Source organism: Cetorhinus maximus, chromosome 16 (assembly GCF_964194155.1).
Source record: "Cetorhinus maximus chromosome 16, sCetMax3.hap1.1, whole genome shotgun sequence".
Classification (NCBI taxonomy): Eukaryota; Metazoa; Chordata; class Chondrichthyes; order Lamniformes; family Cetorhinidae; genus Cetorhinus; species Cetorhinus maximus.
In genome coordinates, this window is record NC_135894.1 from 29309556 (window position 1) to 29335301 (window position 25746).

The following is a 25746-nucleotide window of genomic DNA, read 5'->3' on the forward strand; positions in this document are numbered from 1 at the left end:
CCAAGGCTTTTGACAGTAAACTGGGAAGACCTGTGGAAGGTTCTGCACAAATTTAGCTGCCCTGAAAAGATGATCATTGTCATTCGCCCATTTCACGATAGTACGATGACCAGTGTGATACTAAATGGTACATCATCAGATGCCTTTCCTGTCACCAACAGCACCAAGCAAGGCCGTGTATTGGCTCCAGCTCTGTTTACCATATACTTCTCGCCCATCTCTGGTACGCACTCAAAGATCTTGACGCACAAGTACACATTCAATTCAGGACAGACAGCAACCTCTTCAACTTACAAAGGCTCAAGGTTTGCTCAAAGGTTACTGAACAACTACTGAGTGGACTCTTGTTCGCAGACGACTGTGCTCTCATAGCAAGTACTCCAGAGGGCATTCAGCTCCTGTTGATCACTTTGCACTAGTCTCAGAACACTTTGGCTGACAATACATCTGAAGGAGACAGAGATCTTGTATTAACCCACCTCTGGTCACGTACTCCAAGATCCCACATTCACTATCAACAACACACCCTTCTGTTCAGTACAGTTTTACTATCTTGGGAGTATCCTCCCCAATAACACTATGGCGGATGACAAAATCAATCATCGCCTGACAAAAGCAAGCTCAGCGTTTGGCAGGTTCACTCACAGACTTTGGAAGGAGTTTGTCTCTGAACAAAGATCAAGATCTACCAGGCAGTGGCTCTTACATCACTTCTTTTTGGGTGTGAGACTTGGACAACCTACCAGCATCACACAAAACAACTAGAAGCATTCTGTCTTCACTGTCTGAGATCTATTTGTGACATCAGGACAAAATCCCCAACATTGAGGCTCATTCAAAGTGCTGCATTCTTGGCATTGGGAGCTCAGCTTCTCTGGGCCAGTCATGTGCTTTCAATGGAGGATTCCCACATACTAAAGTTAATACTCTAATACTCTACAGCCATCCGGGCATGGGAACCAGCACCATAGGATGTCCCAAATTCAGATATAAAGACAATTTGAAAGCCAAGCTCAGAGCTTGCAAACTGGATCCCAAAACACAGGAAAAAAAAACAAGCTTGGATAGACCCAAATGGAGAAGTCTCTGTCATCAAGTGATTTTGACATTTGAGGAGAACAGAGTCAAGTGCCTTCAGGACAAGGGATCACAGTGCAAAGCCAATACCTCCATCCATCCCTCCAACACTGACTTCATATGTAGTATTTGCAATCGGTTATTCAAATTGAGACTTGATCTAACGAGAGGACATCAAGCTAGACTGTATACTTTGTTTTTGCTGAAGGCTCATCTGTCAAAGTGACGGGAGAATCCAACAATTCCCTGATTTGTGCTATCTGAAATCACAGAATGGCCCTGTGGGTGGAAAGTGACAGTACCGATACGTGACCTCCTGACCTCCCTCCTCTCGACTAACACCAGGGGATCAGTCTACTTGTTCAGATCATAAAGGTGGTAGAATATTACAACATATCAAAACATTCAGCAAGGAGGGAAATGTTACTGAACATAAGGGTGAGTATTAGATTGCTATGGTTACCTTGATTTCTCCAGCATCATTTCGTCTGGTTCTTTTCATGATCTCTTCTATTCTCTACAACAAAGAATTGGCAATAAAAAGAATTGGTCATATTTTCCTTTGAACTAAACCCTGCCTCCCTTATGTTCATCTACTGTCTGTCCTAACCTTCTTTCTCTCCATCCGCTCCTGTTCGATCTGCTGAATGATCTGCTCCCGTTCCAGTCGCTGGCGTTCAGCTGCCTCACGAGCCCTGGTCTCAGCTTCTTCGCGCTGAACAGAAAGAAGTACAGGACACAGCCGTAAAAAAAAATCCTAAAGGAAAGGCCAATTAACTTTGGCCTAAATAAAGATCCAATCAAGCAAATTTCAGAAAGAAAATATATTTTTTTTAATGGCCCTAGTCCAACGCTGGGGTGTTTTGTGGTGCAGTGGGTAGTGTACCTAACTCTGAGCTAGAAGCTCTGGGTTCAAGGCCCACTCCAGGACTTGATGGCCACGGGAGGTGTGTTCATAACATGGCCAAACAGGTAGAGTATCCACCTGCAAATCCTTCCAATATGCCTGATGGCAGGCAGTAAGGACAGGAGTGTTTCCTGGTCAGCCATACTGCAGAAGGCAACAGCAAACCACTGCAGTACTTTACCAAGCATAACCATGGACCAACCCATGGAGGTCCATGGTTGCCAATGCCCTGTTAGGGCATGGTACCCGAAGAGAGAGAGAGAGTTCATCTCTAAGCATGACTACATATCAATCCAATTACCTTCAACATATAGAAAGATGCTATTCAACTCTCAGAATACTGTCTACTTTTAGTAACTATGAAAAAATTATCCTGCAGTTAATAAGATTTATTTACATGATGCAGACCCAGGTTAGAATCTCATTCTCTTGAAATGATACTGTAAACTTGGCTATAGTCAACAAGCAAGTTTCACCAGATCTGAAATGTGTCAATCTGTTGACTGGGTTGATGGGGAATTGAAACACAGTGTGTGTGTGTGTGTGTGTGTGTGTGTTGTGTGTGTGTGTGTGTGTGTGTGTGTGTGTTTGGGGGAGGGGAGGGGGGTGGGGGGGGGGGGCGACGACAGTCTCAGGATAAGGGACTGACCACTTCACACTGAAATGAGGTGAAATTTCTTCACTCAAAGGGTTGTGAACCTTTGGAATTCTCTACCCCTGAGGGCTGTGGATGCTCAGTTGTTGAATTTATTCAAGGCTGAGATCGATAGATCTTTGGGTACTAAGGAAATGAAGGAATATGTGGATAAGCATGGGAAGATGGAGTTGAGGTAGAAGATCAGCCATGAATGTATTGAATGTCAGAACAGGCTCGAAGGGCCGAGTGGCCTACTCCTCCTCCTGTTTTTTATGCTCTTATGTATGAATATTTTTTTTACAGGAAAGAGACCGGCTGAAGCAGCAAGTTAGAATTATGTGTTGGTTGAATGGATTAAATTATGAGGACAGGTTGTCTGAACTTGGTTTATATTCTATTGAATTTAGAAGATTAAGGGGTGATTTGAGGTGTTTAAAAATTCTAATAGGGGTTTGATCAGGTAGATGGAGATAAACGGCAGAGAGGGGGATTCCAGAAGAAGAGGGCATCATTTTATTACAGCCAGGCCATTCAGGAATGAAATCAGGAAGAAAATTTAATAATAAGATGGAATGTAATAAAGTCTAAATTATGATTACTGTGCACGTATGTGAAATAAGGCTGTTGAGCTACAATGCAGATAAGTACATAGAGATATGTAATGGCTAAGGGCAGGACTGGGTATTAAATTTTCCTGGATATAAAAGATGTTCAGATAAGATAGAGAAGGAAAGATAAAGGAGGATGGGTTGAAGTTAAAGGGTTAAATAGAATATTACAATGCTGGAGAGAGGGTGTCCAGAGGGTCAAGGGCAGAATCTATTTGGTTGGAGCTAAGAAACAATAGCAATACCGTTACATTGCTCGGTGTAGTCTATTGGCCACTAACTAGTGGGAAAGATGTAGAGGAACAAATTTGCAAGGAAATTACAGCACAGCTCAAGAATGACAGAATTATAATGTGGGGGTTTAATTATCTGAATATAGACTGGGACAGTAAGAATGTTAAGAGCAGAGAGGCACAGGAGTTTCTAGAATGTGTTCAGGAAAATTTTCTACAACAACATGTTTCCAGTCCAGTGAGAAAAGAGGCACTGCTAGACCTGGTTCCTGGGAATATGGTGGGCCAAGTGAATCAAGTGTCAGTAGGAGAACATTTAGGGAACAGTGATCATTGTATCATAAGGTTTAGGCTGACTAAAAGCCCTAGAAAGGACTGCTTCACCGGTGACTTTGTCTTTCCACGTGATGCCGAGGATGTTTCATAGACACCTGAGATGGAAGCTATTGAGTCTTTGTTCTTGGCAGGTGTAAGTTGTCCAGGCTTTGCTGCGATATACAGTAATGTGCTGAGGGTATATGTCTTATAGATTAAGCATCATGGTCCTGTGGATCAGTTTGGTGTTTTTCTCACGCCCATTTGTTAGTGGGTCATCTGTCTCTGTAGATCCAAGGTAGCAGAATTTCCTGACTGCTTCCAGTGGTGTGTAACCAGCCCCAAAGGCTCATGGGTCATCTGTCCTATGCCTGTATCATATTCCCCATCATCAGTGTCGAGAAAACTGTAGTTATGGGACAGGATGTTTGTTGTATTTCCACCTGTGAGGGGGGAAAGGTAGGCAAACAAATCCAAAGCTCCCTAGATAATGAAAGGGATACAGAGAAAGATGAAGCAGAAAAAACCATGCATGTGATATTTGCCAGGAGGATAATACAATTGACCCAGCTGAATATAGAAAGTTCACAGGGGAAGTGAAATAAGAGTCAAAAAGAGAGTATGTGAAGAAACTGGCAGCTAAAACAGAAGTGAATCCAAAAGTCTTCCACAGGCATAAAAGGTGAAAAGACTGGTAAAAGGGGGAGTGGGGCCAATTAGGGACCTAAAGGGGATTTACACATGGAGGCAGGGGACATCGCTGAGTTATTAAATGAATACTTTGCATCTGTCTTTATCTAGGAAGATGCTGTCCAGGCCATTGTGAAAGAGGAGCTAGTTAAGACACTTGATGGGTTAAAAATTGACAAAGAGGTGGTATTAGATAGGCTGGTTGTACTTACGTTGATAAGTCACCAGAACCAGCGAGATGTATCCAAGGATATGGAGAGAAGTGAGAATGGAATTTGCGGAGGCACTGGCCATAGTTTTCCAATGCCTTCAAATATTCCACCCTTGTTCAAAAAAGATATAAAGATAAGCCCAGCAATTACAAGCCAATCAGTTTAACCCCAGTGATGGGAAGCTTTTAGAAATAATTATTTTGGACAAAAGTAACAGTCACCTGGGCAAATGTGAGCTAATTAAAGAAAGCCAACATGGATTTTTAAAGGACGAATTGTGTTTAACTAACTTGCTGGATTTGATGAGGTAACAGCATGGATTGATGAAGGTAATGTGGTTGGTGTAGTGTATATGGATCTACAAAAGACATTTGATCCAGTGCTGCACCACAGACTTGTGAGCAAAGTTAGAACTCATGGAATAAAAGGGACAATAGCAACATGGTATGAAATTGGCTGAGTGGCACGAAACAGAGAGCAGTGGCGAATGATGAACTGGAGGAAGGTTTATTGTGGGGTTCCCTAAGGGTTGGTGTTAGGACCCTTGCTCTTCCTGATATACATTAATGATCTAGACCTTGGTGCACAGAGCATTAGTCCAAAATTTGTGGATGATACGAAACTTGGAAGTGTTGTGAACTGCGAGGAGGATAGTGATAGGCTTCAAGAGGATATAGACAGGCTGGTGGAATGGCCAGACACGTGGCAGATGAAATTTAATGTAGAGAAATGTGAAGTGGTTCATTTTGGTAGGAAGAACATGGAGAAACAATATAAATTAAAGGGTACAATTCTAAAGATACATAGGAGCAGAGGGACCTGGGTGTATATGTACATAAATCACTGAAGGTGATAGGACAGGTGGAGAGACCGGTTAATAAAGCATACAGTATCCTTGGCTTTATTAACAGAAGCATGGAGTAGAAGGGCAAGGAGGTTATTCTGAACTTGTAGAAAAATCTGGTCTGGCCTCAAGGAGTACTGGGTCCAGTTCTGGACTGCACACTTTAGGAAGGATGTGAAAATATTCGAGAGAGTGTAGAAAAGATTCACGAGAGTGGTTCCAGAGATGAGAATGCAGATAGATGGGAGAAGTTGGGTCTGTTTTCCTTGAAGAGAAGGTTGAGAGGATATTTGATAGATATGTTCAAAATCATGAGAGATCTGGACAGAGTAGACAGAGAGAAACTGTTCCCATTGGTGGAAGGATCGAGAATCAGAGGGCACAGATTTAAAGTAACTGACAAAAGCAACAATGGTGATATCAGGAAAAGCTTTTTTACACAGTGAGTGGTTAGGATCTGTAATGCGCTGCCTGAGAGTGTGGTGGAGACAGGATCAATCGAGTGGTTAGGATCTGGAGTGCACTGTCTGAGAGTGTGGTGGAGACAGGTTCAATTGAGTGGTTAGGATCTGGAATGCACTGCCTGAGAGTGTGGTGGAGACAGGTTCAATCGTGGCTTTCAAAAAATAATTGGGTCATTATCAGAAGAGGAAAAATCTGCAGGCTTAGGGAAAAGGTGAAGGCAGTGGGACTAGGTGAGATACTCTTGCAGAGAGCTGGCACGTATATGACAGGCTGAATGGCCTTCCACGCTGCAACCAATCTATGATACTATTTACATACAAAGGGTAGTGGAAATCTGGAGCTCTGGGAATGCTGAAAGTCAACTGGAGCTTTCAAGGCTGGGATCAATAGATTTCTGTTGGGAGAGAGTATGAATGGATACAGAGCAAAGATGACCACAAGGAGATGAAATACTGACTTGTCATACTCTGTAAACAGGCTTAAGAATTTGAATGGGCTATTCTTATTTCCTTTGGAGATTATTTTTTATTCTTTCTTGGGATGTGAGCAAGCAGCCCAACACCGACTGCTAGGGAACCCCATTATAAACCTTCCTCCAGTTCCCCACTCACCACTACTCTCTGTTTCCTGTCACTCAGCCAATTTCATATCGGTGTTGCTACTGTCCAAGGGCTCTAACTTTGCTCACAAGTCTGTTGTGGTGTGGACATTGTTGGCTAGGCCAACATTTATTGCCCATCCCTAACTGCCCTTGAGAAGGTGGTGGTGAGCTGCCTTCTTGAACCACTGCAGTCGCTATGGTGTAGGTACACCCACAGTGCTGTTAGGGAGGGAGTTCCAAGATTTTGACCCAGTGACAGTGAAGGAACAGCGATATATTTCCAAGTCAGGATGGTGAGAGACTTGGAGGCGAACTTGCAGGTGGTGGTGTTCCCATGTGTCTGCTGCCCTTGTCCTTCTAGATGGTAGCGGTTGTGGGTTTGGAAAGTGCTGCCTAAGGAGCCTTGGTGAATTTCTGCAGTGCATCTTGTAGATGGTACACACTGCTGCCACTGTGCGTCAGTTTGTGGAAGGGGTGCCAATCAAGTGGGCTGGATGATGTCAAGCTTCTTGAGTGTTGTTGGAGCTGCACTCATCCAGGCAAGTGGGGAGTATTCCATCACACTCCTGACTTGTGTCTTGTAGATGGTGGACAGGCTTTGTTACCGAGCTACTCTGAGAAGATGGAGGTGGTGAGCGTCTCCTTTTTTGACCAACTGAGTGACATCCTAGGCCAAGTCAGAGGGTCGGGTCCAGGGTGTATAGGCTAGACTAGGTATGGGAGGCTGGCATCCTTCCTGAAAGGACATTCAGGAACAAGTTAGGATTTTACGACAATGCAACAGCTTCCTGGTCATTTTACTGATACCGAACTCTTAAATCACTGTGATAGAATTCCAGATTGAACCCCCTGGATTATTATTCCACTATATTACACATTTCAAACCTCTCTCCTCACAGGTTGTGTTTCACTGCTTATTATAATAGTGAGGTAGTTGTTGTATTACAGTGTGAATCTGCTCATCTAACCCTTACCAGGATTAATGCAGCTTTGACACCATTTTTTGGTTGGGCTGAAGAGCAAGAGTAACAGAACTGAGGAAAGTTTAAACATATCCAACTTCACAAAACATCACTTCACCACGAACCTGCTGTTCAAGTCTGGCCTGGAGTTCTTTCTCCTGCTGTTCTCTGAAGATCCTTTCCTCTTCTGCCTTCCTCTGGCGTTCCAGCTCCTGCTGTCTTTGCTCCTCTTCAAGCTTGCGAGCCTCTTCTTCACGACGAGCTTTCTCTTCAGCTTCCTTTCTTTGCAACTCTTCCCTCAGTTTCCTTTAACAGGCAACCAGATATGCTCAGAGTCATCATTAGCCTCTTCCTAAAACATTGAGGTCAAGGTACAAACATTTGCATAAAATGTCTTCCTGCATGGACAGCCTTGTGATGAACGTGTGATCAGAATGATGATAGGTGGTGCTACCTGCAATTGTTCAGCACCGGGTGTCGGTTACTTAGCCAGCACCTCCAAAAAGAGTCAACGCCCTTGTTCGGACAAGCCACTGGAGGGGTGGGGGTCAGGGGAGGGGAAGTGGGATCCTCATTGGAGGAAACACAATCAAGAAGCGGACACATTAACCCTTGAGTTAGCCAATGATATCCACAACCTGCCTCAGCTGCAGTACAGGTCAATGAGAGAATGAGTGTGGACAGTCCCAAACACAATGCCTGAGTTCAAATCCCTGCCTGAGGTGTGGAGTCACAATCACAGGAACTCCAATACTGGGGTGAAAATTCAACCTCTTAGTTTATTTGCCAATTATTGAATTTCCCTCTTGCAGTGCTCCCAATTTTAAGAGGCAAAATATAATTGAAAGTTGTTGTTATAAATAGACAGCAAAGAAACAGGTACAGCAGATAAATACAGTGCCTTCATTGGCTGATGCCTGGTTATGTGAGTTTCTAAATCTAGCACATTACCTTTCGGCTTCCTCCTGCTCTAGCCTCTCCTTCTCCTCAATCTCCTTCTGCAGCCGTGCATGTCTTCGTCTTTCTGCCAGAAGTTTAGCTGCTTCTTCTGGGTTAGTGGTTCCTGCCATGGTTTTAGTAGCGGATGTGTCTGATGGAGAAATGTGGAGAGGTGTGTCAGTCAGAGGGGCGCTGCTATTCAGCTGAGCAGCAAACGCATAGACGAGAAAAGGAATCAACTTTAACATCTCAACTGGTTTAAAAACACAAAAAAGGAACCTATTGTCTACCTGTATTCCAACACAAAGCCTCCTGAAATAACACAATGGATTTCCTCCAAGTGGATTCATTGCCCAGTATGTTACCAAGAGGCAAAGAGTCATAAATTCTGTAGATGCTGGAAATCTGAGACTGAAACAGAAAACACTGGAGACACTCGTTGGAACAGGCAGCATCAGCTGAGGCAGGAGGGTAGGATTAATGCATCAGCTTCAGGGCCTCTCGCAAGCTGATAAGAAACAAAGCCAGGGAAAAGCAGGTAGAGGAAGCAAAAAAGGAGAGTAAGAAAAGGGAGAAACAGATAAAATGACACTTCTCTCCCTTTCTCCTCTTCCTGCTGCCTTTTCCCACCAGTGTTCAGCTCTAGTCGCTGAGTTTGATACCACTGAGTGGCTTGCTAGGACATTTCAGAGGGCAGTTAAGAGTCAACCCCATTGCTGCGGGTGTGGAGTCACGAGTAGGCCAGACCAGGTAAGGATGGCAGATTTCCTTCCCTAATCGACATTAGTGAACCAGATGGGTTGTTACGACCATTCAACAGCCTTATGTGTATTTTTATTGATACCAAACTTTTGTTTCGAGTTTTAACAAAGTTCACATTCACAAATTACTTATGGGACTGGCACTCACACATAAATGCTGTTATGAAGCTATTAATGTATATAATATTTTGGAAAATATTTTTCTTTTAAAATAGAGGTTTAGTCTGCGGTTATGTCTTAATTGGATTAAAACCAGCTAGTCTAGGTGCTTTAGGTACTAGTTTTGATATGTAAGACAGATAGAGCGCATTTGCATTTTTTGAATAGAGCATTCAAGTGGGGTGAAAACTGATGCTTTTCTAGCAGCCACCAAGCAATATGTTTATATTACTAATAAAACTGGTACAATGAAAGGGGTTTCATTGTTAAAAGGTAAAGTTCAAAGAGGTTGTTGATACAATGAGAATTAACATTCAATGGTGCTGGTAGGTATAACTTCAGCAGTTTTCGGGTGCATAGGCAGAGGTAATGTAAGATCAAAAGGCAGCTGTAAGATCAAAAGGCAGCTGTAAGCCTCCAACTGGCTCCACAGTGAAAAGAACCTCATTTTGAATTTGTAAGGTGAAAATGCTTTGTCTGGTATTTGTCTATGGGTTGTTGTTGCCTTAATGGAGATTAGTTTGGGAATTTGTTACAACTTATGATAGTAGTAATTTGTAGCCATGTGCATATATTTTAACCTGTGTAAATTAATAAAATGTTTCAATTAGTTTAGTGCAAAGTCTCGAGTACTGGTGGCCTGTTTCCTCAATTTAGAGTCGCATCTCAAACATAACACTTAAAAAATTATAGGTTATGACAGTTGTTTAAAGTTTCCTCTGGGAATTTTAAGTAACTCTACTTTACCAACTGCATCGTCCTAGCACTCTGTTGTAGACTGCTGCTTTGGTTCATAAGAACATAATAAATAGGAGCAGTAAGCCATTCAGCCCATCAAGCGTACTCCACCATTCAATACCATAATGGCTGACCTTCGGCTTCAACTCCTCTTTCATGCCCACCTCCCCATTTCCCTTGATTTCCTGAGAGATCAAAATCTATTGATCTCAGTCTTGAATATGCTCAATGGTAGAGTATCCACAGCTCTCTGGGCAAGAGAATATCAAAGATTCACAAGCCCCTGAGTGAAGGAATTTCTTCTCATCTCAGTCATTAATGGCTGACCCTTCATCATGGGGCACTGACCCACAGCTCTAGACTCTCCAATCTTGGGAAACAACAGAGGATTTTCCGTGCCCACTGGCATTGGGCTTGTTCGGTGGTATTAATGGACAATATGGTGCGATTGGATTCACGATGGCGTGAAACCAGTTCGTGAATGTCCACTCAGCCCGCTGATGTCGGGCTGCATTTCCCGCCATCGGACATTGGGAACCTCATTGTCATACGTCAGCATATCGTTATTAGGCCAGCCCATCGGAATCGTTCCCCTTCCTCCCCGCTGGATTGTCACAACAGCACATAAAAGGCATGCACTTGGCGGGCTGCACTTGGAGGGGAACTCGGAGGTGGGTACACAATAATATTGTGCAGCGCTTGCCAGGGTCACCTGTTGGACTATAAGCTTGAGGGGTGTTGGGGGGAGTCGGGGTTAAGGGCGGCCCAGCCGTACAGGTGACTAGCTCGGGGGCGGGGAGGCATGAGCTGCCCTGTAGTTGAGGTGACTTGTAGTGGGGGGAGCAATGTTTCCCTGCCATTGAATATGTCGCACAAGCATTTGGGATGGGCGATGGGAGTGGCCACGCATTGGGGAAACCTGTATAAAGTGACCATTCCTCTGCAACTGAGACAGTTCAGGCGCAGCCACATTGATATGATTGGAGTCGGGTTTCTACCTTATCTGCCCACTCAAGCAACACAGAGGCAGCAAAGTGCCAGCAAGTGCTCCAGAGCTTTTCACCCCACATCCCCGCACCATACAGACTGCAAAGCCATGAGCATTTTAGTGGACTGCAGAACAGTTGGGACAACTGCACACATTGTACAATCTCCTTGCTAAAGCTGCCATGGAGCAGTCACTGCTGGAGACACTCACAGCCCCTTGCAATGTTAGCACTACAATCCCAGTTTGGACCAGTCTCCCCCATGGTTCAAGCTAACCTTGCAGTGCGGGTTAGGGGAATGCCTGTGCCTGAGCTGAGAACACAGCAGGCAGTCCAATGGGCAAAGCTGCTGCCAATCGGTCAGGCGGAGTGGGACGGAGGTGGGTGGGGTTTCGGGCAGCCGTGCAGAGGAGTAATCTCTGGCCATCCAAGTGGTGACCAGCACTCTCCGGGGAGCGTTAAGGGGCCTTCACACTTAAACAGGACAGGTTCTTAGTACACCCATGCTGACCACGTGTCTCTCTCTTTCATCCTGCAGGAGTAGAAGATCAGGATCAGGGAGCCTGGTGAACTAGCCGAATGCCTGATGGACACAGAGAGTGAAGACAACTGAGGAGAGAGTGATGAGGGAGGGGCAGCAACCTCAGGAGGAAAGGGTGGCTGGGGCTCCCACACACACCACAAAAGAGCTGTTGCTGGTCAGCGCCTAGCAACACCCAGAGTCTATAGACACCACCTTTCATTCCTGCAGATGACTGAGAACCAGTGTCGCTGAAGACTGCGCATGTCTAGGGACCTGGTGAGTCACATCTGCCAGTTACTGCAGGATTTGGCACGACAGGGACATGGAGGGCATCCACTGCCAATGGCTGTGAAAGTGACTGCGGCGCTCAATATCTATGCCAGTGACCCCTTTCTGGGCTCCACAGGTGACCCCTGTGGGATATCACAAGCCTCCACCCACAAATATGGATGCCATCTTTGCAAGGGCACACAAGTTTGTGCATTTCGCTTGGGACCGGGACAGCCAGGATGCAAGAGTGATTGGATTTGTCCAGATCTTGGGATTCTCACAGGTGCAGGGTGTGATTGACTGTACTCATGGTGCTCAGATCTTCATCGCTACACACGGTGAATAACATCAACCGCATGGGCTTCCATTGCTGAATGTGCAGCTGGTGTGTGACCACCAGAAACACATCCTGCAGGTGTGCGTACAGTTTCCAAGGAGTGTGCACGGCGCCTACATCCTCAGTCGGTCACAGATACCTGATATCTTCCAGGGTCCACAGAAGCTGCAGGTTTGGCTCCTCGGGGAGAAGGGCTACCCGCAGAGGCCGTGGCTGATGACACCTGTGCAGCGGCCTCAAACTGCAGCAGAGCGACGCTATAATGAGGCTCAGGCTGCAACTCACAACTTGGTGGAGCAAACCATCGGGATGCTGAAGATGAGGTTCCGGTGCCTGGACCGGTCTGGTGGAGCCCTGCAATACAGTCCGCAGAGGGTGTCACACATCATCGTCGTCTGCTGCGCCCTTTACAACCTGATACTGCAACAGGGAGAGGAGCTGGCTGAGGAGGAGATGGAGGAGCTGGAGGTCTCCTCTGATGAGGACGATGCTGACGGGGTCCTCGGTGGTGACGATGACGGGGATGAGGTCCTCGCATTGGCTAGACTAGCAGGCGCTCGGGGAGCCCTCATAGCTGCCAGATTTGTGGAGGATGATGACGACAGGCAGTGAGGTGATCCCATAGATCCTCACATTGCATCTGTGAATGTTTGACTCCAGTCTGGCTTATGGTAGCGTGAATACCCTCTGTGAGAATGCTCCTGTCATGGAGACACGGTGGAGACCCTAATAGTCGCTCGATTGCGGGAGGATGATGACGATATGCAGTGAGGACACACCATAGATCTTCACATAGCCTCTGAGAATGTCTGACTGCTGTCTGTCTGAGGACAGCTCGCTTGTGCTCTGTGATCAGGGTCATATCATAGAAACACCGCCATGAAACTTTAGAAGCATCTGATCCTTTGTCCACCTTCAGAACCTGACCCCTTCAGGAGCTGGAGCACAGCCTCACTGGTCACAGATGCTGAAGAGATGGGGGCCAGCCCCACATTAAAGATGCTGAGAGCACACAGAGAGAATGAGGGAACTCTGTGTCGCCTGCCCACTACATTCTGGCAGCAATGACCAGCGCCATCGAGGTGCAGGCATCAGTAATGTGTCCAGGGAGTGTGAGGCTGGACCATCATTGTGATCTGAAGGCTGCATAAAGCACAGGGAAGAGGCCCTGGACTGAGACACCTGCCTTTATCTTGTGCAGAAAGGTTTCACGTCTGAGCGACACGAACACTGCTCATCAGAACAAGGAGCCATAGGCAGGGAGACATTCTTGGGAGTTTATTGACAATAGTGAACAGTATGTACAAGTGATTAACACCCATGCCCAGGCTGTGCAACTAAATCTCCTTAACCATCCTAGCCCTGCCGCTGCGTCCCCGGACATCCACAGTGGAGACGGAGACAGCCTGCTGACTGCTACTGTCTGTGATGACCTTGACGGGCGTCCTCTGGAAGGCTGAGGCCTGGAGGGCCCCGGCCTGCTTTTGGGGTCCTGCTGTGTGGCAGTGGTACCCTCCTCAGCCTGTGGAGCTGGAGCTGCTGTGGTCACAGGAAGAGGAGATTTGGATGGGCTGGACACTCTTGGAGTCACCTGGATGGATGGGCCCGGAGTGTGCACCTGCTGATCCTCCTCCCTATGGGTGCTCGGTGAACCCAGGCTGACTCCTTGAGGAGAAGGGGAAGCTGGAGTGAGATCGGGTTCCCTGCACCCCTCTCGCGTACACACTGTTGGAGGCCAACTATGGCATCAGCGATGGAGTTAAGCCCGAGCAGCAGTGCAGGAGCGACGTCCTGGACCAAGGTCTCCATGGCGGCCACCATCCTACCAGTGTTGACCTTGGTGCGTTGACATGCTGGCACTATCACCTCAGAGTGAAGGCAGACGGACTCCTCCATTGTGCCTTGCAATCTGAGGAGTGCAGCGGACATCCCTTCCTGATGTTCCCGAGCTTGCCTTTGCAGCTCCAGCAACTGTGACATGACCGAGCCCAGAGGTTCATCATCTGACTCGGACTCAGCAGAGTTCTGGCCTCCAGCAGTCCTCCGAGTGCTGGGGACCTGGGAAGTCCCTGTTGCTGCCTGCTGTGGATCGGAAAGCGTGATGTGCTCACCAGATTGTGATCCCGAGGCTATTCTAAAGCTAGGCCCCCCCGAGGTGTGTGTCTCTGCGCTGGTGGAAGGTGTGGGTGACGCTGTGACGGGACTTCAGGGAGGGTGCCTCCAGATTCTTCTTCAGAAGTTTCTTCGGGGTTTGATTGGAGGCCCTGGGTCATGGACTCTGTCAGCTGTTTCGCCGATGTGCCTGTGGAAGCAAGGAGAGATAGTTAGTACATGGCAGTGACTGTGAAACAGGACACATCACTCACAGCATGGTTGTCTGACTGATGTTGAACTGCTGGACCCTCACTTGGTAGAGCAGCGCCGACCTCACCGTCAGCACAGGACTGGTTCAGATCCTCGCCGGCCAGCTGGATGGCTGTTTTCAAAGTCCGAGAGGACCTTGATTTCAGGCATTCCTCCACCGGTCTGCAACCTTTCCCCCTTGTTGTGTGCCAGCTTGTCCTGTATGAATAGAGATGGAGAGAGTGTAAGCAGGATGCCTGCCAGGCCAGATGATAAATGTGCCTGGCCTGTGTGGGTGGTGAGTGATCCCATGGACGGGATGAGGACAATGACGGTGTGTATGAGAGAGCGAATGGTGATGTCCCTTGAACCAGCAGTGAGTGAGGTCCCTGTGGGTGTGTGATGGGTTTGAGAGTGCATGAGTTGAGAGTGATGAGAAGAGTGACTTACCCTGGCGGAACGGAGATCATCATTCATCCTCTTGTGGCACTGGGTGGCTGTCCTCTTTTGAAGGGCGTTGGCCCTGACCACCGCTACCATCGCCTACCGAGCCTGGTTGGTCACGTTGCTGCCCATCCTGCGGCCACAGCGGGGGTAGAGGACATCCTGGCTGAATTCCACGGCATCCAAAAAGTGCTCAGTGATGCATCGCTGCAGACTTATTGCCTTTCAGGGCCTTGTCTTCCCTGCAGCAGTTGTGGGCTGGAAGCAGTGAGATGCGTGTGCACAGCTGGACTTTAAATATGGCACCGGGCGTGATGAAGCGGCGAGGTGATGGCTGACGGGGTGAACGAGAGCCTGCTCACCATGGAAACGATGTGTTTCCCGAAATGCACAAATAATTGGGACAATACGGCGTGAAAACCCGTCATCGCGGCCAACAGATAAAATATCGTTTTATCCACCCACTACCGTACTTAGTGCAAATCTGGGGCGATTTTGCCCAATCTCTCACTATCTATCCTGTCAAGCCCTCTCAGAAACGTACATGTTTCAATGAGATCACTTTTCATTCTTCTAAGCTCCAGGGAGTACAGTCTGTTCCATTCAGTTCAGCAAGCAATGATGCTGTCCCTTTTGTGGTTCTTACAACAAATGTTGAGACATCATAACCTAACACCAATGTTAAATACTGTTTCACTCTAGCAGAATAAATCCTGTGTATTTTCAGACCATTCCTACAGTCTCAATGTTATGGTCATCGAGGCATTCAAGAGGCCATTAGATGATTATTTGAATAGAAACTATGTGCAGGGCTACGGGGAAAAGGCAAGAAAATGGCACTGAGTCATAATGCTCATTTGGAGAGCTGATGCAGACACGATGGGCCAAATGGCCTCCTTCTGCGTCATAACAATGCTGTGATTCTGCACCACATCTACATTAAACAGGTCCCTCCTCCATTAGTTCAATGCCATCTGAAAAAGTTTCACTTTTGAAATGTAGTACTGAACAGCTCTAATATAAAAACAGAAAATTCTGGGAAGACTTAGCAGGTCTGGCAGCATCTGAAGAAGACTCATATGGACTCAAAACATTAACTCTGTTTCTCTCTTTGCACAGATGCTGCCAGACCTGCCGAGTTTTTCCAACATTTCCTGTTCTTATTTCAGATTTCCAGCATCCGGAGTATTTTGCTTTTATTGGACAACTCCACCTGTTCCAGTCCTAGGGTCCTTCAGAATCCCAGGGCCGTTTGCCCTTCTCTGATTCCTATCGCTCCACCATTGGCGGCTGTGCCTTCAGCTGCCTGGGCCCCAAGCCCTGGAATTCCCTCCCTAAACCTGTCAGTCTCTCTACTTCACTTTAAGGAACTCCTTAAAACCTACCTTGTTGATCGAGCTTTTTGTCACTGATCCTGATATCTCTATGTGGCTCGTGTGAAATTTGTATTTGACGTTCCTGTCAAAGGCCCTGGGATGTTTTACTACATTAAAAAGGTGCTATATAAATGCAAGTTGTTGTTGTTGTAATCACCTTCACCCGCAGCAGCTTTCTTCCTCTCATGTTCTTTGACTGGAGTTGTCACTGGAGCCTCCCTTTCAGCTACCTCTGGCGATTTAATCTCGCCCCCTGCGGTCTCCTCCGATTTCTGCCGTGCCAGATCCCCCTGCTCTTTGCTCTTTTTTTTACTTCCTGCAATGTTATTAGAAGATGGGCGTCTCCTCATGGGAGAGGACTTGTTGCTGGACGTCGGAGATGGCGGGAATTCTTTGCCAGAGCTGGGAGACCGGGTTCGAATCTTTGAACTGGCCCTGCAAGAATGATGAGCAAAAATTCCACAGAACTGTTAAATCATAACACATACTGAATATATTTTTGACAAACTATTCCAGCGTTACTATTTTACTCAGTCCATTAAGTATTTTATAAACAAACTGTAAAATTTAGCATGTAATTTTCAGTTTTGTACATCTATATGTACAGGGGGTGGATTAGCTCAGGCGGCTGGTTTGTGATGCAGGGTGATGCCAACAATATGGGTTCAATTCTCGTACTGGCTGAGGTCATCCGTGAGGGTCCTGCCTTCTCAACCTCGCCCCTTGCCTGAGGTGTAGTGTCCCTCGGGCTAAACTCACCACCAGTCGTCTTTCTCTCTCTAATGAGAGGGCAGTCTCTGGTCCTCCGGGGCTACGGCAACTTTTGTTTCACATCTATACATATTTATATTGTTTGTAACTGTTGGCCATGGTTCAGTTGGTAGCCACTCCTGAATCAGAAGGATTCAAATCTTAATCCAGTAACTTGACACACCAGTGCAGTACTGAGGGATTCAGTATTGGAGGTGCTGTCTTTCAGATGAGATGCTACATTTGCTTACCCTCGCAGGTGGATATAAAATGCTGCATGGCATTACTTCAAAGAGGAGTTAGGGAATTCTCCCCATTGTCCTGACCAATGTTTACCAATATCACAAACCAACAGATTAGTTGGTTATTATCACGTTCCTGTTTGCAGGAACTTGCTGTGTGTAAAGTGACAGCTGCATTTCCTACATTTCAACAGCAACTTTGCTTCAAAAGTACTTGATTGGTGCTTTGGGACATTCAAACTGCAACAAATGATTAATGGGGCTAGAGACACTGGGGGCCAGATATTCACAGTCGGGAAGACTCCACAAACCTATATAAAATACGACACAGGTGCGGAAGTCGCGCCCCCATTTCTGACAAATCCAATTTTTACTGGTAGGTGGAAGAGGGCAAGCTGTGATTCCCACAGGAGGAAACCTGATCTCAGCAAGGCCATTTGAACGCAGTGCTGAGTTCAAACAGACCTCATTTTGGCTGTTGCAAGGGCCGTAACCCGCAGTATGGGAGTCACGGATAGATGAGTAGACATAAATGCACTCAAAGGGCGGGTAAGGTCAATTTAAGTGTCAAAATCTGATTTTTCTTTTTAAATTTCTCACTCTTTAAACATTTGCAGTCTGAAGCTGTCACAGAGTTTTAAAAAAAAGCCTCTGCTGGACTGCTTTGATTGCCAGTCCATCTGGTGTAGGTGAGAAAGAAACATGAGCATCTGGTCATGTAGTTTCGAAGGAGGTTTTTGTTGACATTTCTCCAAGGGCTATTGTGTCATTATGAATGCTTGGCTGAGTTTCAAAAGTTACAATAATTTCAGCAGGGGTTTCAGGGTTCACAGTTAGATTGACAGTTTGAAAGGGACTAGTAAAGCATTAGCGGTCTTTGATGTGGGGTCTGAGTGAAAGTCTGTTTGCTTTCATAAGTGGTTAACTATTTCAGGAGATTTAGAAACTTTGAATGGATTTCATGAATTTTTTTTCACTGTCAATGGTGTATGAGTGAGAGCTGTATGAAAATGTTAGAAGTTTTTTTTCCATCACCATATGACTCCTGAGGTCTACCCATGGTGGATATAGCATGAGTGGCGATGTAGTTGGAATGGGGGTTAGGACTGTTGATGGGGGATGGGTGGGGGCATGAGTTGGTATTGAATTGGCATGGGGGCTGTGTAGGGGGAATGGGGGTTGGGGTGTGAGGGACACAGGCTAGAGAGCACAACAGCTTCTAAAACAATTGGGACTAAGTCCCAGAGAACTGAGGCAGGCCGTCTAGCCAGCCCACCCTGGCACTCGCCCACCCCTGTGGCCGCCTAGGTACTGCTTCCAGGATTGGCAGGCCTGACTGCATCCCATCACTGTGCAACAACCCCACCCAGAGCAAAAATTCCATACCAGGACATTTTTTCTACTGGGGCTGGTCTGCGGTGGAAATCTCCCGATTTCCATTTAGTACCAAGGCTACACAAACAGGCCACTTTTCTGCATAATTTTCGATGTATTATTTCGGGATGGGCCTCTGGATTGACACCCATGGTGCGGACACCCAGCAGAACTTCCATTCATCTGCTGCTGAAACCCTCACCCATGCCTTTGCTACCTCCAAACTGGTCTATTCCAACATACTCCTGGCTGTTCTCCCACGTTATCTAAAACTCTGCAGCTCACCAATCCCCACTGTGCTCGCTGAACTATATTTGGCTTCCTGTTAAGCAGGCACTATAATTTTACAATTCTCATCCGTGTTTTCAAATCTCTCTATGCCATTCTCCCTCCCTATCGCTGTATGCATTTGGAGCTCCACAATCCTCTGAGATACCAGTGCTCTTTTAATTCTGGCTTGTTGAGAGTTGAAACACTCCTTTATTGCTGGCTGTGCCTTCAACTGTCTGCACCCTAAGCTCTGGAATTCCCTCTCTCAACCTCTCTGACTCTCTACCTCCTTTTTCTTCCTTTAAGATGCTCCTTAACCTGCGAAAGAGTCAGGCAAACGTATCAGGAATCCAACCAGTGGCTGGCTGAGTGGGTGCCTCACCCCACAATAATATAAAACTGGATATATTTGTGAAAAGCTTGCATCAGGAAGATCTGTACAGTGTCATTAATATCAGGGCTGGCCACAATTCCACTGGCTATTTTGTCATCTGGGAAATCTATTCTGGGATATAAATCATACTGCATACCTCTTCACATATCAACTGTGTGTGAACTTTCCTCTCCATTATAACACTCATTGTCTTCTCTCCAAAGTCTAATGGCTCATGAGGCAACCCCTTTCTTCCACTGCTTTGACACCAGCTAGCAGATTGTGCTGCAGGCTGTTTCTATAACCAGGATTCTTCTCGCATGAGCAGATTGCTACCACGGCTGGGAGGACTTGTTCAATGGGATGGAGGTGGGTCATCTTTCTACTCCCAATAGACTCAAGGCCTCCACTGGGTGTCAGGATTTCAAGATTGGAATGTTTGTATCCAATCATTGGGGTTGTCTGGGATGGGGCTTGAATGGCAATGTAATAGTTGTGTGGGAACCTTAATCTTAATATCGACTGGACCAATCAAATTGGCAAAGGTGGTCTAGGAGATGAGTTTGTAGAATATTTTTGTTTCTTAAGCAATAGGTTGTGGAACAGACTAGGGATAAAACTATTGTAGATCTAGTATTGTGCAATGAGGCAGGGTTAATAATAATAATTTCATAGTAAAAAATCCAGTGGGAAATAGTGATCATAATACCGCTGAATTCTATTTTAAGTCTGAAAGCAACATACTCCAATCACAGACTTAAACAAGGCCAATTACATGGATATGAAAGGGGAACTGGCTAAGGTTGGTTAGCTAAATAGACTAAAAGGTATAGCTGTAAATAAACAGGGGGAAACATTTAAAGAAACAATTCAAAATGTTCAACAAAAATACATTCCATTAAAAAAAATCTCAGCAAGAAAGATCCATCTGTGGCTCACTCAGGGAGTTGAGGGTAGTATAGGGGGCAGTGGTGGCATAGTGGTATTGTCACTGGACTCGTGCTCCAGAGACTCAGGGTAATGTTCTGGGGACCCAGGTTCAAATCCCACCACCAGATGGTGAAATTTGGATTCGATTTTAAAAATCTAGCCGTGAAACTATTGCCGATTGTCATAAAACCCACTATGTTCACTCATGCCCTTTCAGGAAGGAAATCTGCCTTTCTTACCTGGTCTGGCCTACATGTGACTCCAGACCAGGTAAGAATGGCGGATTTGTGGTTGACTCTTAAATGCCCTCTGAACAAAGACAAATAGGGATGGACAATAAATGCTGGCCTAGCTAGTGATGCCCACATCCCGTGAATGAATAAAAAAAAGTATTAGATTAAAAGAAGAAGCTTATAACGTTGCAAAGAATAGTAACAAGTCTGAGGATTAGGAGTGTTTTAGAAACCAAAGTTGATAACAGAATGAGAGCAAACCAGCTAGAAATATAATAACAGATTGCAAGAGCTTTTACAAGTAAATGAAAAGGAAGAGAGTAGCTAAAGTAAACACTGGTCCCTTAGAAGCAGAGACAGGAAAAATTATCATGGGGAGTGAGGAAATGGTAGAGACATTGAACAAATATTGTGTCTGTCATTTCAATTACATACCAGAAATAGAGGGCAGCCTAGGGCTAATAAGAATGAGGAAATTAAGGTAATTCATATCAGCAGAGAAAAGAAGCAGAACCTCAAAGGTCATAATCTCTGGATTATCACCTGAGTCACGTGCAAATTGGCATAGGACAAATCTGGTTAGGGAGATGAATGCGTGGCTCAAAGTCTGGTGTGGGGTAAGTGGGTTCCAGTTCGTGGGGCATGGGCACCAGTATTGGGAAAAGTACTGCTGGGACGGTTTACACCTGAACTGTGCTGGGACAAGTGTTCTTGTTAGCCGCATAACTAGGGAAGTAGAGAGGGTTTTAAATTAAATAGTGGGGGCAAGGGATCAAATTTGGGAAGATGTGGTTAATCAAAGAGCAGAGACAAGGCAAAAGAGGTGTTATTACGGGAAATGACAAACAGATCGTGACAGGATAGAGAGCACAAATCTAACAGTAAATCAACAGATGAGGCTAGAGGTTATAAAAAGAATAAAAGGATAAAATTAAAGGCTCTATATCCGAATGTATGAAGCATTAAAACAAAACAGGAGAACTGAGAATAAATAATTACGATTTGATAGCCATAACAGAGACATGGCTGCAGGAGGACATGGATTAGGACCTGAATATTAAAGGGTACAGGACATTTAGGAAGGACAGGAAGCAAGGAAAAGGTGGAGGGGTGGCCCTATTAGTTAATGAATGGTATGAGCACAATAGAGAAATGGTAAAGGCAGGAAGTCACTTGTGGGAGTCTTGTACAGGCTCCCAAATAGTAAATACACGGTGGAATGGAGCATAAAGGAAGAAATAATTTGAACTTGTCAGAAAGGCACGGCGGTAATCATGGGAGATTTTAATCTACATATAGACTGGAAAAATCAGATAGGCAAAGATACCCTAGATGAGAAGCTTATAGAATGTTTTCGGGATAGTTTCTTAGAACAGCATGTTCTGGAGCCAACCGGAGAGCAGGCTATACTAGACCTGGTATTGTGCAATGAGATGGGATTAATTAATGATCTCAGAGTGAAGGTACCCCTAGGTAGCAGCGACCATAATATGCTTGAACTTTAATACACTTTGAGTGGGTTCGAGACTGTTTTTAAACTTAAATAAGGGAAATTATGAGGGCATGAAAGCAGAGCTAAATAAAGTGAATTGGCAAATTAGGTTAAAGGATAGGTCAATAGAGATGCAGTGGCTAATATTTAAGGGGATATTTCAGAATGCACAGAATAGATACATTCCAACAAGTAAGAAAAAGTCCAAGGGACGGACACACCATCCGTGGTTAACTAGGAAGGTTAAAGATAGTATCAAACTTAAAGAAAAAGTATATAATTGTGCAAAGATAGGTGGAACGTCAGAAGATTGGACAGAATATACGGAACATCAAAGGATGACTATGAGATTAACAAGGAAGGAAAAATTAGAGTACGCGAGAAAGCTAGCCAGAAATATAATAAGATAGTAAGAGTTTCTGTAAATACTTAAAAAGAAACGAGTTGACAAAATGAGTGTTGGTCTGGAGTGAGTCTGGAGAAATGACAATGGGAAACAAGGAGATGGCAGATGAATTGAACAGGTATTTTGCATCAGTTTTCACTATAGAGGATACAAGTAACATCCCAGAAGCAGCTGTAAATCAGGAAATGGAAATGGGGAAGGAAGTCAGGAAAATTACAGTCACTAGAGAAGTGGTACTGAGTAAACTGTTGGAGCTGCGGGCTGACAAGAGCCCGGGTCCTGATGGACTTCATCCTAGGGTCTTAAAAGGAGTGTCTGGTGAGAGAGTTGATGCATTGGTTTTAATTTTCCAAAACTCCCCAGGCTCGGGAAAGGTTCCAATAGATTGGAAGATAGCAAATGTAACTTCATTATTCAAAAAGGGAGGGAGATAGAAAGCAGGAAACTACAGGCCAGTTAGCTTAACATCTGTCATAGGGAAAATGTTAGAAGCTATTATTAAAGCCGTTATGGATAAGTTCAGGGTAATTAGGCAGGGTCAACATGGTTTCATGAAAGGAAAATCATGTTTAACCAACTTTTTGGAGTTCTTTGCTGTGGATAAAGGGGAACTGGTGGATGTACTGCACTTAGATTCCCAGAAGGCATTTGATAAAGGGCCACATGAAAGGTTATTGAGGAAAATAAAAGCTCATGGTATAGGGTTAACATATTGGCATGGATAGAAGATTGGCTGGTTAATAGGAAGAAGAGAGTAGGCATAAATGGGCCTTCTCAGGTTGGAAAAATGTAACGAGTGGTGTTCCACAGGGATCAGTGCTGGCACTGCAACTGCTTACAATTTATATAAATGACTTGGATGGAGGGATGGATGGGATGGTTGCTAAATTTGCTGATAGGCAGGGTACAAAAGGATATAGATAGGTTAGGTGAGTGGGCAAAGATCTGGAAAATGGAGTATAATGTGGGAAAATTTGAAATTGTCCATTTTGGCAAGAAGAATAAAAGAGAGGCATATTACCTAAATGGTGAGAGATTGCAGAGCTCTGAGATGCTAAGAGGGATCTGGGTGTCTTAGTGAAGGAAGTGCAAAAGGTTAGTATGCAGGTAGAGCAAGTATTTAGGAAAGCTAATTGAATGTTATCATTGATTGCGAGGGGAATTGAATACAAAAGTAGGACATTATGCTTCAGTTATACAGGGCACTAGTGAGACTACATCTGGAGTACTGTGTACAGTATTGGTCTCTGTATTTAAGGAAGGATGTAAATGCATTGGAAGCAGTTCAGAGAAGGTTTACAAGGCTAATACCTGGAATGAGTGGTTAGTCTTATGAGGAAGAATCTTATGGACAGACTAGGCTTGTATCTGCTGGAGTTTGGAAGAGTAAGAGGCAACATGATTGAAACATATAAAATCCTGAGGGGTCTTGACAGGGTGGATGTGGAGAGGATGTTTCCTCTTGTGGGAGAATCTAGAACTAGGGGTCATTTTTTAAAAATAAGGGGTCGCCCATTTAAAACAGAGATGAGGCAATTTTTTTTCTCTCAGAGGGGCATGAGTCTTTGGAACTCTCTTCCAAAAATGTCAGTGGAAGCAGAGTCTTTGAATATTTTAAAGGCAGAGGTGGGTAGATTCTTGGTAAGCAAAGGGGTGATAGGTTATCGAGTGTAGGCATAATGCAGATTTGAGGTTACTATCAGATCAGCCATGATCTTATTAAATGGTGGAGTAGGCTCGAGGGGCCGAATGGCCACTCCTGCCCCTTGTTCATAAAAAGTGTTAGTGAAATTTAAAGGATTCAAATCTGACAAATCCCCAGGACCTGGTGGCCTACATCCTAGGGTTCTAAAAGAGAACAGTCTTTTTAATTAATTAAAAATTAAAAACTACAGAAAAAGTGGATGTGCTGGCTCTGATTTTCCAGAATTCCCTAATTATAGAACAAACCCAGAGAATTGAAAGTTAGCAAATGTAATACTGCTATAAAGGAGGGAGAGAGAAAACAGGGAACTACATAGTCATCGGAAAGTGCTGGAATCTATTATTAAGGATCCTTACTGATCATATTATGCTGTTCTAAGTGCTTTGTTAAGCCTGAACAATCCACTTAGAAAATCATAGTATGATCAGACAAAGTCAGCATGGTTTTATGAAAGAGAAATCATATTTGGCTGACTTACTGGATTTTTTTGAGGATAAAAGGGGATCCAGCAGATGTAGTATACTGGATTTCCAAAAGGCATTGATAAGGTGCCACACAAAACATTAATAGGCAGGATAAGAGCTCATGGAGTAGAGGGGTGATATATTAGCACGGATAGAGGATTGGTTAATCGACAGAAATCAAAGATTAGATATAAATGGGGCATTTTCAAGTTGGCAAGCTGTGGGTAGTGGAGTGCCACAAGAATCAGAGCTGGAGTCTCAGTCATTTACAATCTAGATTAATGTCTTAGATGACGAGACAGAGAATAATGTATCTAAATTTGCTGATGATACAAAGCTGGCTGGGAATGTAAGCTGTGAGGAGGACAGAGAGAGGCAGCAAAGAGATATAAACAGGTTTAGTGTGTGGGCAACAAGATGGCAGACGGGGTATAATGTGGGATAAAATGTGTGAATTGTGTGAGGTTATTCATTTTGGTCCCAAAAAAAAAAGCAGAATATTTTTTAAAAGGGGTGAAACCTGTAAATGTTGATGTTGAGAGAGTCTTGGATATACTCTTACAAGAAACTCACAAAGTTTGCATGCGGGTACAAGTAATTAGGAAGACAAATGGCACGTTGGCCTTTATTGCAAGGGGATTGGAGTACAGGAATAAAAAAAAGTCTTGCTACAATTGTACAAGGGTTTTGGTGAGACCACATCTGGAATACTGTGTGCAGTTTCGGTGTCCATATTTAAGGAAGGATATACTTGCATTGAGGTGGTACACTTGTTGACTAGTTTCACTAGATTGGTACTTGGGATGTGTGGGTTGTTCTATGATGAGAGACTGAGTAAATTGGGTCTATGTTCTTTGGAGATTAGATGAATGAGAGGTGATCTCATTGAAACATACAAGATTCTGAAGGAGTTTGACAGGGTAGACCCTGAGACATTGTTTCCCCTGGCTGGGGGATGTAGAACATGGGGGCACAGACTCAGAACAAGGGGCCAATCATTTAGGACAGAGATCAGGAGAAATTTCTTCACTCAAAGGTTAAATATTCCTGGTTACAAGGTGTTCAGAAAAGATAGGAAAG

At 44.9% G+C, this 25746-nt stretch overlaps 1 protein-coding gene across 1 annotated transcript in view; it reads right to left on the reverse strand.

Annotated features, from left to right (window-relative positions):
* map7d2b (MAP7 domain containing 2b) overlaps positions 1 to 25746 on the reverse strand; it is a 213915-nt gene that overhangs the window by 32241 nt on the left and 155928 nt on the right. The window contains exons 10-14 of the mRNA XM_078559598.1: positions 16585 to 16862; positions 8503 to 8641; positions 7677 to 7857; positions 1688 to 1792; positions 1541 to 1594 (exon numbers count right to left, since the gene is read on the reverse strand). Of these exons, the coding sequence (XP_078415724.1) occupies positions 1541 to 1594; positions 1688 to 1792; positions 7677 to 7857; positions 8503 to 8641; positions 16585 to 16862 (757 nt within the window). The remainder of the gene's footprint in view (positions 1 to 1540; positions 1595 to 1687; positions 1793 to 7676; positions 7858 to 8502; positions 8642 to 16584; positions 16863 to 25746) is intronic.